The 15,268-nt window shown below is 38.1% G+C and overlaps 1 protein-coding gene across 3 annotated transcripts in view; it reads left to right on the top strand.

Moving 5' to 3' along the window:
* Nucleotides 1-15,268, top strand: part of sipa1 (signal-induced proliferation-associated 1) — a 167,035-nt gene that overhangs the window by 75,030 nt on the left and 76,737 nt on the right. For 2 of the 3 annotated variants that reach the window (XR_010545711.2, XM_065294335.2), the window contains exon 2: nucleotides 2,317-3,954. Coding sequence is in view for 2 of the 3 variants with exons in the window: in XM_065294335.2 (XP_065150407.1) it covers nucleotides 2,847-3,954 (1,108 nt within the window). In the remaining variant the exon portion in view is untranslated. Of the gene's footprint in view, nucleotides 1-92; nucleotides 111-2,316; nucleotides 3,955-15,268 lie in introns of those variants that run through there. The other variant, XM_065294336.2, reaches the window with a different exon arrangement.

Below are 15,268 nucleotides of genomic sequence, written 5' to 3'. Positions count from 1 at the left end.
AACTTACGTGACTCTGTGATTTTGTCTCTCTTTCTTAGACAAGCTGCATGACACATCTCATCTGTGCATTAATCACTGTTATGTTAAATACGTTGATTAATTAAAGCACAGTAAGTATAATCAAAGTCCTTTTAATGAAGTTGCATCACTCCCCCATCATATTTGCTGTGCACGTTGCTGCTGTTGTTGTTAGCTCCTTTTTTTAGATGCTGTGACTTCCAGCGTGCTTTTCTCAAAATGGCCACTATATGGCGTCATTTATCTGTCAATTTGATATTATACAACTGATATCCAATAATGGGAAATGCTTAAATATTGGGGTACATTATACGCACAAAAGCATGTCTGTCCAGACACAAGGCTTTCCTCTGTGCTTTAAACAAGACAATGTGTCGGAGTAATCATACCTTAAACAAACATGAAGTATTGATAACTTCAAATACTCCACCCTAAACTTTATTTAAAACTACTGTGCTTTGTTGTTCTTTCTTTTCTCTGTTTTTCATGTAAAGCCACTTTGGTACGATAAACAATTGTTAAAACACTATACATTTAAATAAATTGTATTGAATTGTGTAGCACAGGGGTCTTCAACGTTTTTTGGGTCGGTGACCCCTTAGATGAGAGAGGCATGGAGCAGGGACCCCCTAATACTAAATGTGTAAAACAAAGATATTTAAGTAAGCAGTAAGGTACGAGAGGCTGCCTTTTCGTATTAGGCACAACGCAAAGTGGAGTAAAGTACAACTGATGACCAATCAGAATCAAGGACTGGAACTGTTTTATAAATAGAAACAAACCATATTGTCACACAGCCATACTATTAACATGCATAATTTTTTTGTTAAAGTAGATTTAGTTTTTATATTAATATAATAATAATAATATATTATTATTTTAAGTTATTTGCAGTGTAATATATTTTCATTTTACTGTGAATTGGACAAGGGCTTTCAGTTTATAAAGAAGACTGATCATGGTGAATGGCACAAAGACTGTCTATTCTGTTGGAGATAGAGGTTGTGCTACTTTATAATTCTGAGGTCTGTTGCCTTTCTCGTGTATCATCATTGTCACGAGTTTAAGTAACGCAGGTTTATTTTCTGTATAGCTTCATATCAGACTCAGGAGAACAACATGCAATGAGTCCGAGCGCATCTCTTTGGGGAAACTTTTTGAGAGGCGGATTTCAACCTGACTATGAAGCTTGCACAAAGCACCATCACGGCGCGCGTTTCATTAATTTTTAAATGCGAGCGATACTGCCTGTTGAATTAGCGCTTTAAATCTGAACCGCGTGAAACAGCCGTATGTCCAAGTTCAGAAATATAGATGAGACATCATGTCGCACTGATTCTAAAATGACATTCTGAAAGAAAGACACACATAAGATTTACCTGTTTTATGATGACTTTTCTGTCGCTACTGCTGCTTCCTGAGTGGACATTTATAATCTTTAGATATTGTATTTTGGTCCGCTGGCTAAACTGAACGCGCGCCTTCAAACCTATGCGCCACGCACGTGCACAACTTAAAGGGGACATGTAACGTTTTGTACATATATTTTATATATAAAATAGCTTGTCGTTAAACATCATTTGGCGGACCCCCTGCTGTTCCGTCACGGACCCCCTGGGGGCCGCGGACCCCCGGTTGAAGACCCATGGTGTAGCATAATAGATGTCTAAAAATGTGTATCAATTTATTATCAACTTAAAAATGTCAAGAAGCAGAAAAAACTACAGCACCTGACCAAAAATTATAGAGGCATGTCGCCTTGAGGGCACGGTAAAAAATTGTCTATGTCAGAAATCTTCTTGGTAACAAACCAGTGATTATTGCAAAGGATTGGTTTCTTTATTCATGATGTGAACAGTTTTGAATACTGCATGTTATTTATGGTGTATGTAATTTAGTTCATGTGCTTGCAAACATTGGTACTATTATTTTTTTATGTTCTCCTGTCACTGAATTAATAAATTGTTTTACTTCTTTTAAAATTATAAATTTTTATATTTTGTAAATAAATATAAAGTTGGTTAATTTGGAACACATGTGGGCTTAAGTGGTACCAATGAGATTTGATTTATAAGATATTTATAAAATATCTTAATTTTATATTCTAAAATGTACATCAATTAATTAATACATTTTCATATGAGAAAAAAATATGTCATTTTACCACATTTTTTTTCTTTTAAACCAACTTATTATCTTTTGAATAATATTATTTTTACTTTTTTGTTCATTTTAACTGCAAAAATGTTAAAAGGATTGCAGCTTTAAACAAAAACTTTTTTTGTCTTTGTCTTTCAGGAATTCAGTGGAGGGTGCAGCTGTGGTCTCTGAGGGCAAGGAGGAGCTTGTGGTCAGCAAACTAAACAGACAGCAATGACAACATGTACCTGACGAATGAACCAGACCAGGTTTAATTAGGAGGTCCAACTGTAGTCAGTCTACACATTTTAACAGTCTAATGGGGTTTGGCCTATGACATTAATAATAACATTTATTATTGACCTATAACATTAATACATTTATATATTTAGCCAATATGGCTAATAAGATATGCAAGCCTTCACTTGAGCCTGCATGGCTATTACTTGATTCAAAAGGTTGCACTCAGTCAGTCTAAATATTTTGGTGGATGAGGAACCTATCAAACAAAGCTGTAATGAAAAATGTTCCTTTTTATTGATAGAACAGAAACATTTATGTAGATTCACCATAATCTCTAGATTAGTGTTCTTACATAAATTGATTAATTTGGTGGAGAGAAACAAGAAAAATTGGCAAACAGAAACTGAAAAGTGAGAGAAACCTACCACCTAAAAACATTAAACATCATGCAGTCAGACGATCTCTTCATCCGCAAGTTCCGAAGACAGATGAAACACTCACCCATAGCAACAGTAAATTATGAACACAAGCAAGATGTTGGTGGTTTACGAACACAAATCATGACAGAATGGACCCCCAGGAGAGTAACAGAGGAAACAGACAAAGAGATTGTGACACCCCTTACTGCTGGACAGAGTACGAAGACAGAGGGTCGTGGACATTTAATGCAGCGCAGCAACAGTGATGTAACCTTGGGTGATTTAGACCCAGCAAGGCAAGACGGGTGGAAGATCCGATCAGGGAGTAACAAAAGTCGTTTAGTGGGGCAGGGGGAGCCCCTCCACAGAGAATATGGTAGCCTCTCCTCATTAGAGAAACGGACTAAGCCTGCAAGTCCTGGTGCAGATGAGCTGGGAGCTCGTAGTCACAATGCTGTGCACTTTAAGTATTCATGTAATTTGTTGGCACGTCAGGAGACAGATGGCATCTGTCAAGCAAACAGCCCTCCGGCAGTAGACAGTTCCAAACAGGCTAAGCCCCTCAAACCGGAGGTGCTTGGAAAGAGGGTCAAACCATCCCTTCTGCAGACCCCTCAGTTTCCTTGTGATCAGGTCACAGGTGGTGCTTGGGTGCGCAATTTTGCACATTATGACGTGCAGAGCATTTTGTTCGATCTGACAGAAGCTGCCACAAATCGTGACAGCATTGGTCGTAAGAAAAACATCACATCTGGTGCATCAGCTGCCTCTCAGCTTGGTCCATTATCAGAATCCAGACCTTCCTTACTGTCTCAGAGTGGAGGAGGCGCTGTAGGAATTGGGGGTAGCTCAGATGATGTAGAGAAGTCTTTGCTGGACGAAGGAGATGGGAATGATAGTGATCTCCTGCTCAGCTGTCCACACTTTCGGAATGAGATGGGTGGAGAGGAGAGTCCGGGAATCGGCTTAACAGGGGACAGAGGCAGATGGAGAAATCTTCAGACTCCCAATGATGCTGTGTCTGTGTTAGAGGAGCCCAGAGAGAGCCATGTTCAGCAACAGGGGAAAAATAACTACTTCATAGAGCATACGGACCTAGGGGCTCGTTACTATCACAAGTACTTTTATATGAAAGGTGAGTGGTTGACCCAAATTTGTTTTTGTGTTATAGGCATGCTTGTCAAAGAACAGTTATGTGAATTATGTAATGTAAATAAGTTTGGATGATATAAAGAGAAATATAAAGAAAACTATTCTCTTAAAAGTCAGCTTAAAAATAAAATATAAATAAATTATTAGACAAAAAAGTAATAGGAAAAGGTGTGGCATACTTAAAGCATGTAAAGAGCTTAGGGGCGGTTCACATTTCTCGTCTTTTGCGTGCGCAAATATGTTATCCTGAATGTAAGTGCGCTCAAATATAGAGTGTCATGACATGCTCTTTTTTTCAGGCGTGGCAGTGCCCCAGCCAGTAAAAAATACTTAAACTTTTCAGAATGTCGCGTTGAAAGAGCTCTGGAAAGGAGGAAAGGAGCGTTTTCCATACGGGTTTAGGTGCAAAATTTGAACCGCCCCTAAGAGCAACTTTGTAGAAAACATGCCTTTAAACCAACTCCATCTCTTGAAATGCTCTCAGTTTGGTTTACTATAAATCTGTTAATTATGGTTCTTAACATGTATTGAAAATACAAAGCATTCCAGATTAACTTCATTTTCACCAGTGCTGATGATTAAACTTCTATAATCATAGGGTCAAGTAAGATATCACCAGAAGTAATGAGAATACAAGGAATGTGTTTATGTGTATATGTGATGTGATCTGGAAAAACAAGTCAGATGTCGCGGCTTAACGTTTTTAGAAAAATAAGTCAAATGTCAATTTTTGCTAGAACTGGATTTCATTAAATCATTATCTTCTAGCACCTCGTCTATCATCTCTGAAAATTAATTGGCAAAAATTACTGCACTGTAAAAAATAAATTGTTGGCTCAATGAATAATTTTTTAGGAACTAGTTCCACAGAAATTTTACGTTCACTCAATTTCTGTCTCCAAAGTGTTACCTGGATTGATGTTTTTTAGTTGGCCCAAACTTGACTCAAATATAAAAAAGTATGTTGGCTCAATTAGCTTTATAGTTCATTCAACTAAAATATTTTAATCAGTTAAATCTTTAAAAACTTACAGTAAATATTCTGTCAATTAAAATTTAAGTATTCACTCAATGTTTTATGTGTTACTTCAATTAATATTTATTATTTGGGATTTTTTTTATAACATTTTAAAATTATTTATCAAATAATTTATGCTGGTGTTGTTAACAAAATAATTAACTTCAGTCACATGAAAACAAAAGCTTTTTATTCACTTATTCACTTATCATACAGACTGAACATACAGAATTAAGTCTTCTCTAAATAGAGGCTATTAAACAGTCCAAAAAGCACTCCAAAGTCAGTCAGAACATCTCCAGGGCCATTTAGGAGACTTTCTTCAGCCCTCTGGTCTGCCTCTCGCATCATCACCGCTCTGGTTTGATAAACAGAGGAATATAAACACACACACATACATAAATAACATGTTTAATATAATAAAGCTTGATTGTGAAATACTTTATTCCCTAAAATAACGTTAACGTTAGGCCAAATTTCCCTCAGACATCACACATAATTAAACACTATTGGGCGGTTTTCTCGGACAGGGCTTATCACTGACTAAAATAACTGACATCACTTAACATATGAGTAACGTACTATTGTTTTGTCTCAAAATGCACGCCAGTATTGTATTTTATAAAGTGTGTTTGTAAAAATGTCCCAATTATAATAAAGACCGAGTTCTAAACCCTGTCCGGTAAACCACCTATAAAAAGGCTATCTTTACTAAAATAGCTCCACTTTACTTCGGACACATAACATAACACACTTTTAAATATATCTTTACAAAAATATCATTACAAAAACGTCGAGTATTTGCGTCTTTGCCGATTAATATATTCTAAAATTAACATTTAATTACAACCACTTACCTGACGTGAACTTGAGGAAACGGCTGATGACTTGTGTCATGTGAATCAGTAAGTGATTCCAGCTGTTGCGTGCAGATTGATCTCAGATAAAATGACCTGTGATCCAGATCCTTCCGAGTTAAGACATTTTAAATTAAAAACTCATGCACATACTGTACATACACAAACGCGCGCGAGCGGGTCGGGCGCACGCAGGCGCGCACACGGGTACACACACGGGTATTATTTAGAAGTTTTATTTAAGATTGTTATGATATTGGGACTATTTCTCCATCCGCTCCTTCAGCTCTGAAGTTCAAATTCATGTCCGGCATGCTGTCCGGTTATAACAAATGTAAAAGATATGAAACATCACTCAACAGCGATATCAATTAAGTGCAATCCTAAAATATGGTTTAAAACATACCCCTTTCATTGTTAAGTATGAGAAATTAAAATTAATTAAATCACGTTTAAACGCCACAGAGATATCAGAGCCAGCAGTCGATTTCTGATGCGCTTGCCGAGGCAAGGCTGCGCTGGGCGGGGTTTGAGCGCTTAAGCGCCTGTGATTTTCTGGAGCTCTTCTGGAGCTCATCTCCATCCGAAAGTGTACAAGCACACTTTTAAATAGACGCTATCTTTATTAACCGACCGCATATTTAAACTTTAAGCACACACATTCACGCCTGAACAACTCTTACAATTACATTTTGTGACCAAATAACAGTAATATTTTGAGCATTTTGCTCTCAGGAAACAAAGCTGTCATAAGTCCACATATTTACCAGATTTGTCTTAATTAGTTCAGTCAACACTAGCCATTCTAAATGTTGACTGGATTTGAAAATAACCATTCATTTAATGTTTTAAACACAGATTTATCTAGACTTAAAATAATATGTCTTCTCAACTAGCTCAAACAAAACAATTGGTTTAACTTATATATTTTTGCCCGTCCAACATTTCATTAATTGGATTTTTTACAGTGTGGTTCAGTAAATAAAATAGCGATTTATAATGACAAGCTGAAAAGACTGTGTCTTTAATTTGCAAGAACAAACACAGACCTGCTAGAATTCAACACAATCGCTTTTATCATTACAAAGACTCTTCACCTTTTAAAATAAACCACATAACATGTCAAATGAATGGGTATTAATGCACATTTCCTGCCAGTCCGGTGTAAACTATAGCACGCAAAGTTTAAAACAAAAAAAATTTAAAACCTTATCGTGAGAGCACATGAGAAAAAACTGAATCGGAAGAACCTGCTCAATTAAATGATCTTGATTGCCTCAATCTGATCAATTTTGTTGAAGTCATTGTCCTAATCAATGTTATAATGGACTATTTTGCATCCAGAGATGAAGTATCAGATTTTGGAGAAGTTACTGAATAGGAAGAGTCTGATAAAAGTAAGCTTGTCATGCTATTGCACAAGCTCATACTGGGGCAAGGTGCGGTGTGCTTGCTATTCTAAATCTAAGCTGCAAGTAGGGCTGGGACGGTTGTAAATACCACCGCACCACTGCGGTGGTGGAGTCAACCGGCGATTAAGAAGTGCGCCCCGCGGTGGTGTGCACCTCACAAATTATGAAAAATATAAAGTACAATCTCACCCAGTGAGATGTCTTCAGGTTTGTGTTAACGCAAACAGCCAGCAGACATGGAGTTAATGCGCTAATTTGCAAGGGAAGGCAACTGATATCAGTGATGACCCGCTGGCTTGGGCGCGGAACAATGAGGAAAGATATTACCCGTTTCTCAACCGAAGACTGTAGCCTCCGGAGGTCGAATTTGCAAGCTGCGTATGTCATCAAGATTAATAACATTAACAATTATACAGTTGACTATTATTTTTTTGTTAATCATACGTTGTTGTAATATGCTTATGATTTGCAAATGTCTGAAAATAATAAACCAGGGTTGATGACATATACAGCAGCGACCTCCAGAGGCTACAGCCTTCAGATTGAGAAACGTCTGTTCTCTCTTGGTCACGAAAAAGTATCAGTCTGCGCTACCAGTACACCATCAGAACGCGTTTTCAGCGCGGCTGGAAACATTATAACCCCAAAAAGGTTTCTCACTTGTTGTTTCATGAGTGGAAGTGCTACAATAAACACGCAGAAAGGCAACTGATATCAGTGATGACCCGCTGGCTTGGGGGCGGAACAATGAGGAAAGATATTAGCCGTTTCTCAACCGAAGACTGTAGCCTCCGGAGGTCGAATTTGCAAGCTGCGTATGTCATCAAGATTAATAAAATTAACAATTATAAAGTTGACTATTATTTTTTTGTTAATCATACGTTGTTGTAATATGCTTATGATTTGCAAATGTCTGAAAATAATAAACCAGGGTTGATGACATATACAGCAGCGACCTCCAGAGGCTACAGCCTTCAGATTGAGAAACGTCTGTTCTCTCTTGGTCACGAAAAAGTATCAGTCTGCGCTACCAGTACACCATCAGAACGCGTTTTCAGCACGGCTGGAAACATTATAACCCCAAAAAGGTTTCTCACTTGTTGTTTCATGAGTGGAAGTGCTACAATAAACACGCAGAAATGCGCCGATCTCCTGTGTGCTCCGGGGCTCAGCTCGAGCAGCCACCCAAATTGCCAAGCCCATACGCACAGTTGCTTCACGTGACCGTGCCGCTTTCCACCTCTTCAAAGCACGTGGGCGCTTCAGAGCATCTTTCGTTGCTAAGTACCCTAAGCATTGCTTGACGCTGTGACGAGCACCCACCGGCGGAGAAAGAATTTTGCGCCTATAAACACGCACGTTTGTTAAGAACTGTATATCTGATCGTTTACATTTTTATATTTCAAAACATATGTATGCATTATGTATAAGACCTATATGCATCAATGTGCACGTGCGCATACCCGCATGCACCCCCCCCCACACACACACGCACACACAAAATCAATCTATAACCACCGCACTACCGCTGTGAATTTGTGCATTACCACCGCCGTGGTAAAAAACTGTGACCGTCACAGCCTAGCTGCTAGGTAAACTAGTCATGTTATATAGACATGCAAGGGGTGAACAAAAGTTTAGAGACTATGCCCCTGATAAACAATGTAAAATGTACTTCACTACTTAATTAGTTGTTGTGATTTGGGGGAGGAACATTAATTTTGACAATAAAATTGAATACCTGTGGTTCAGATAATATAATAGGAGCCCTGGTGCACCTCCCCCTCCCATCACTTAAACCTGTTTTTCTAAAAATTCCTGAAAATATCAGCTATTAACCAACTTTAGATAATCATGACTTATGAAAAGGTATGATCTTGGTGGTGCTTATCATCCCCAAAAAAACAATCTTCATGAACTGATAAGTAAGAAACACAATTCATATTACATCCTGGAAAAGCCTGCTAATAGACTACATCTCGATGCATAACTTGTCCAACTCTATTAATAATAATTAGGGGTGTGCCGCATTCACACCCCTGCGACCTTCGGAAGATGCAGCTTTCTTTTTGTGAAACGGCCACTGTCCCAAGTTTCTGGCTAAACCTTTTCCAGTGCAATGTGCATGCATTATATTTAGTGTGTTTTTTTTGTTTGGGTTTCCAATAATGTTCGTCTAAGATTCGTTGCGATTGTCTGTTGATCAGTGTTTACATGACTTTATTTTTGCATGTTTTTGCTCAAGAATGACAGTGGCTGTATAATTTCAATTGCAAAGAATTATACGCATATTAAAGATTTAAATGGATTTAAATGTTGTTTGGCTAAAAGTAAGCATCTAAAGTGAAAGTAACAGAAGCGGGTTTGTTACCGCCCCCTGCAGGCATTTGTTATAATACATAATGCTGTTTTATTACTAGGGGTGCATCCCAATTCAGGGGCTGCAGCCTTTTAAGGCCGCGGACTTTGAAGGCAAGGTTCCATATTTGAAGGCGGCAGCCTCTAAAGGCCACAAAGCGAACTGAAATGGTCTAGCCTACGGGGGGAGTTGTGTCATTATATTAATTCACATCACTGAAACATCATTTATAATAGAAAACAGTCACAAGAAACTTTAATTTGCAAAATATACACTTTTATTTAACTTCTGTTTTGAATGTTTATTTCAAAATCCTAGACGTCATGGGTGCGCATTGCATCTTGGTATAGCCAAGGCTTGGTGCATCCTAAAATTAGGGGCTGAAGGCAAATGACATCACTGGGCCGCAACGAAGGCTGTCCCAATTTGAAGGCTCCTTCACATACAAGCCTCCAAATGTGGCTCTTTTTCCCTCTGAAACCAAGGATCATAGATGTATCCTTCACAACCTTGGCTTTCCCAAGATTCAATGCGTGCCTGTGACGTTTGACTCTGGGTATTTTGAAATAAACATTCAAAACTGAAGTTAAATAAAAGTGTATATTTTGCAAATTAAAGGTCCTTGTCACTGTTTTATTATTATAAATGATGTTTTAGTGATTTGAATTAATATTATTGCTGCAATATTGTCTGTGTTGCTTTTGCTTTTGTATATTTTAAGGTTGATGAATTATGTCATGTAATGTGAGAAAGGGACAGCACTCACAGTTCAAGCTTCAAAATAGCGTTTAATCGCCCACAACGAACGTTTCGGGCTGAACGCCCTTCTTCAGCGTGTACTGGCGATTTCACAAATTAATCACAGGTGTTCCCTTAAATAGGGTGTTCACCTCTGACCTGTGTACAATTCCTCTCCAAAAGAGGGAGCTCAAGATACAAGCAACCATCAAAATTCATCAAAATACATTTCTCAAAATGTACCAATTGTACAAATACACTGATATGCAATACACAAATAAAAAAATGAAAAAAATAATAATATATAAATAAATTTACAAAAAACAAAAAAGAGAAAAAGCCAGGAAGAGAGAAACATATTCTTAAAGTTGGATCATATTAACAAAGTTAGAAAAGACAGGAAGAGAGAAACACATTCTTAGAGTTGTATCATATTAACAAAGTTACAGAAAACAGCTAAGGACCAATTCTTCATTCATCCCAGAGGGAATTATTGTACCCAAATAATGAATCCAATACGCTTCTCTCTGTAGTAACAACTTGTCACGATCACCTCCCCTACGTGGCATATGCACGACCTCAATACCCATAAATGTTAACTCTCTGACATCATGTTTTAAACTGTTGAAGTGTCTCGCTACCGGTGATTTTTCATCATGTCTACGAATGGAACACTTGTGCTCACATATCCTAGTCTTCAATTCACGCTTGGTCTTACCGACATAGTACAAATCGCATGGACATTTTAACAAGTATACCACATACTTTGTGTTACAAGTAATGCTACCTCTAACGCGAATGGTTTTATTCAAGGTGGTGTGCTTAAAAATTTGTCCTTTTATCATAGCGTAACAATGAACACAGTTATGGCATGGAAAATTGCCACTGGGAATGTGTGACAAAAAATGTGAATGTGTACTGGATAGATCTGTTTTTACTAAAACATCACGTAAGTTTGGAGATCTCTTATGGAAGTGTCTGGGTGGACTGGTGAAGCAAGCTGCAATCTGTGGATCTGTCTCTAAGATGTGCCAGTGTTTTCTTACTATATGTTTTAAAGACTCTGAAATAGGACTGTATGTAGAGACCAGCGGTAAGCTCTGTTGGACCACATCCTTCTGTTTAGGCTGTAATAAATCTGTTCTTTGTATCTGTCTTACTCTACTAAGATGTTGTTGTAGTATAGGATTCTTATACCCCCTATCTTTAAAACCGTCCCACAAGTTTTTTGCGTGTGTTTCAAACGTATCTTGTGAAGCGCAAATACGTTTAACGCGTGTGAACTGACTATAAGGTAAACTTTGTTTTAAAGCAGGCGAATGATAACTGCTATAATGTAAGAAGGTATTCCTATCAGTCTCTTTCTTGTACAATTCAGTGTCTAAATCATTACCCAATTTTTTCACCAAAACATCCAGAAAAGCAATTTTCTCCTTGTCATATTCAAGAGTGAATTTTATAGACCTCATTTTCGTGTTCATATGTTCATGAAACTCTAGCAAAAGATCAACACTACCGCTCCAAATAAAAAACAAATCATCTATGTATCTCCAATAGTATTTTATAAACTTGAAATATGGATTATTATTGAAAACAAAATCCAACTCAAATTTCCCCATAAACAAATTTGCGTAATTTGGGGCCATAGGGGAACCCATTGCTGATCCCCTAAGCTGGAGATAATATTCATTCTGAAACTTAAAGTAATTTTTGGACAAGACCACCTTAGTTAAACATAACAGAAAGTCTGTGCTAGGAACTTGTATAGGTCTTTGCAATAAATAATATCTCAAAGCCTCAATCCCATCTTCATGAGGTATGCTTGGGTATAAACTGGACACATCCATAGTACACAACACATCATCTTGATCCACCTGACAAACACTCAATTTATTCAAAAAATCCATGGTGTCTCTTAGGTATGAGGGTAGTGAATAAACCAAGTCTTTAATATGCGAGTCCACAAATTGGGAAATGGGTTCTGTCAATGACCCATTTCCAGACACAATAGGTCGGCCCGGAGGATGCATCAAGTTCTTATGGATTTTAGGAAGTGTATACATGACCGGCCGCCTGGGATTAGCAGGAGTCATATATTTACATTCATCATCACTTATTTGCCCCTCTCGACAAGCTGTCTTTAAGACCAGTTTTAATTCGTCACTAAATTTCAACGTAGGGTCCGACCTGAGACATTTGTAAACATCAGAATCACTTAACTGTCTTTGAATCTCTGTAACATATGCAGTTTTATCTTGTACCACTACTGCACCTCCTTTATCTGCATTACGAATGACAAGATTATCATTATTCATTAACTCCGTCAATGCTTTCTTTTCAGACTCTAAGAGATTGGGATATACCGTATTCACCTCACTCTGTGCACACAGGTCCAACGCTTCTTTTTCCACCAACCGGCAAAAAGTGTCAATGGACGCATTATTGACCTGAGGCACAAAAGTGCTTTTGGGTTTAAAACGCTTTTTCGGGACCGTCGACTGTATTTGAATATTACCGGACTCCCCAGCATTTCTAGTGTCTTTCATGTAGAAGGCCTTCAGTTTTATACTTCTAAAAAATTTAAACAACTCTACCTTAGTGGTGAAGGAGTCCGCTCTTTTAGAAGGAACAAAAGACAGACCTCGGGATAACAGTCGCTGTTGATCGTCACTTAAATCCACACTAGAAATGTTAATAACATTAACCTCTCCAGAGGACACTCCTAATCTCGGTCCCTTGCTTTTCCTCTTCCCCCGCCTGGTTTTTTTCCTCTTGTCGTTGGGGACGGTTGGGAAGTGGGGTGTAATTGGGACCTGAGTCTTGGGCGTAAAAAAGGGCCACTGGTTGTTTCGGTATCCGTACTCAACCCCTCCGATGACGCGCTGGTGTTATCCGGCTGCGCCGCTCTTCTCCATTGTCGTGGTTTTGCGGTTCTACCCGATATAACATATAGTAAGAAAACACTGGCACATCTTAGAGACAGATCCACAGATTGCAGCTTGCTTCACCAGTCCACCCAGACACTTCCATAAGAGATCTCCAAACTTACGTGATGTTTTAGTAAAAACTGATCTATCCAGTACACATTCACATTTTTTGTCACACATTCCCAGTGGCAATTTTCCATGCCATAACTGTGTTCATTGTTACGCTATGATAAAAGGACAAATTTTTAAGCACACCACCTTGGATAAAACCATTCGCGTTAGAGGTAGAATTACTTGTAACACAAAGTATGTGGTATACTTGTTAAAATGTCCATGCGATTTGTACTATGTCGGTAAGACCAAGCGTGAATTGAAGACTAGGATATGTGAGCACAAGTGTTCCATTCGTAAACATGATGAAAAATCACCGGTAGCGAGACACTTCAACAGTTTAAAACATGATGTCAGAGAGTTAACATTTATGGGTATTGAGGTCGTGCATATGCCACGTAGGGGAGGTGATCGTGACAAGTTGTTACTACAGAGAGAAGCGTATTGGATTCATTATTTGGGTACAATAATTCCCTCTGGGATGAATGAAGAATTGGTCCTTAGCTGTTTTCTGTAACTTTGTTAATATGATACAACTCTAAGAATGTGTTTCTCTCTTCCTGTCTTTTCTAACTTTGTTAATATGATACAACTTTAAGAATATGTTTCTCTCTTCCTGGCTTTTTCTCTTTTTTGTTTTTTGTAAATTTATTTATATATTATTATTTTTTTCATTTTTTTATTTGTGTATTGCATATCAGTGTATTTGTACAATTGGTACATTTTGAGAAATGTATTTTGATGAATTTTGATGGTTGCTTGTATCTTGAGCTCCCTCTTTTGGAGAGGAATTGTACACAGGTCAGAGGTGAACACCCTATTTAAGGGAACACCTGTGATTAATTTGTGAAATCGCCAGTACACGCTGAAGAAGGGCGTTCAGCCCGAAACGTTCGTTGTGGGCGATTAAACGCTATTTTGAAGCTTGAACTGTGAGTGCTGTCCCTTTCTCACATTACATGACATTATTCACATTGAGGGATTCAGCACCCAGTTTAATTTACCCCATTATTAGTAAGTGTGAGCGTGTTGTTGCATAGAAGGTTGATGAATTATACATACTGTTGAATAGGTTAATCTGCATCAATGTGTATATTTTTTTCTAAAATAAAACACAAAATTTCTGCCTCCATATGTATTTTTAAATGTCTGATAGATCTCAGCAGCTGTTGTGTCCTGCTGAAAAGTGTAGTGAGCGGGAACAGCAAGTGACGCAACTCCCCCATAGGCTAGTCATCTCATTTCAGTTCGCTTTGTTTCCTTTAAAGTCCACGGCCTTAAATGGATCCAGGCCCTGAATTGGGATGCACCTGCTGTGAGGGATACGTATGTGGATCCTTGGTTCCAGGGGAAAAAGGTCATTCGTAGGCTTGTATGTGAAGGAGCCTTCAAATTGGGACCGCCTTTGTCACGGCCCGTTGATGTCATTTGCCTTCAAATATGGCACCCAAAAACTACATATTACTGTAATGTGTTTACTTGTTTAGACACCTTATTTGAACCAATTATTATTGCAATTGTTTTAACTATCTATAGCTATCTGATTAGAGAAGTGACTAGGTTTAAAAAGCCCTATAATGATTGTTAGAATGTAAACAATTCATTGTTACAAATTGTAAAATAAATATAGTAAAACGTAAAAAATATATATATTTTGGCCAACCCAATATAATCACTGGGTCTACCTGGCCACCCCTAAAAAATGTTCTGGCTTTGCCCCTGCACCCCAGTCCCAAGATGTGCATAAACCGGTGGTGACTGATGTGCTGTTGCAAAGTGTGCTCAATATGCTTTCACAGACGTGCGCTCCTGCACCGAGACATCTATGTGCACTTAAGTCGTTGGTCTTCACTACGTGGTAGTGTCTTTCTACCA

Source organism: Paramisgurnus dabryanus, chromosome 2, assembly GCF_030506205.2.
Source record: "Paramisgurnus dabryanus chromosome 2, PD_genome_1.1, whole genome shotgun sequence".
Taxonomy (NCBI): Eukaryota; Metazoa; Chordata; class Actinopteri; order Cypriniformes; family Cobitidae; genus Paramisgurnus; species Paramisgurnus dabryanus.
This window is presented reverse-complemented; position numbering and strand designations above follow the sequence as displayed.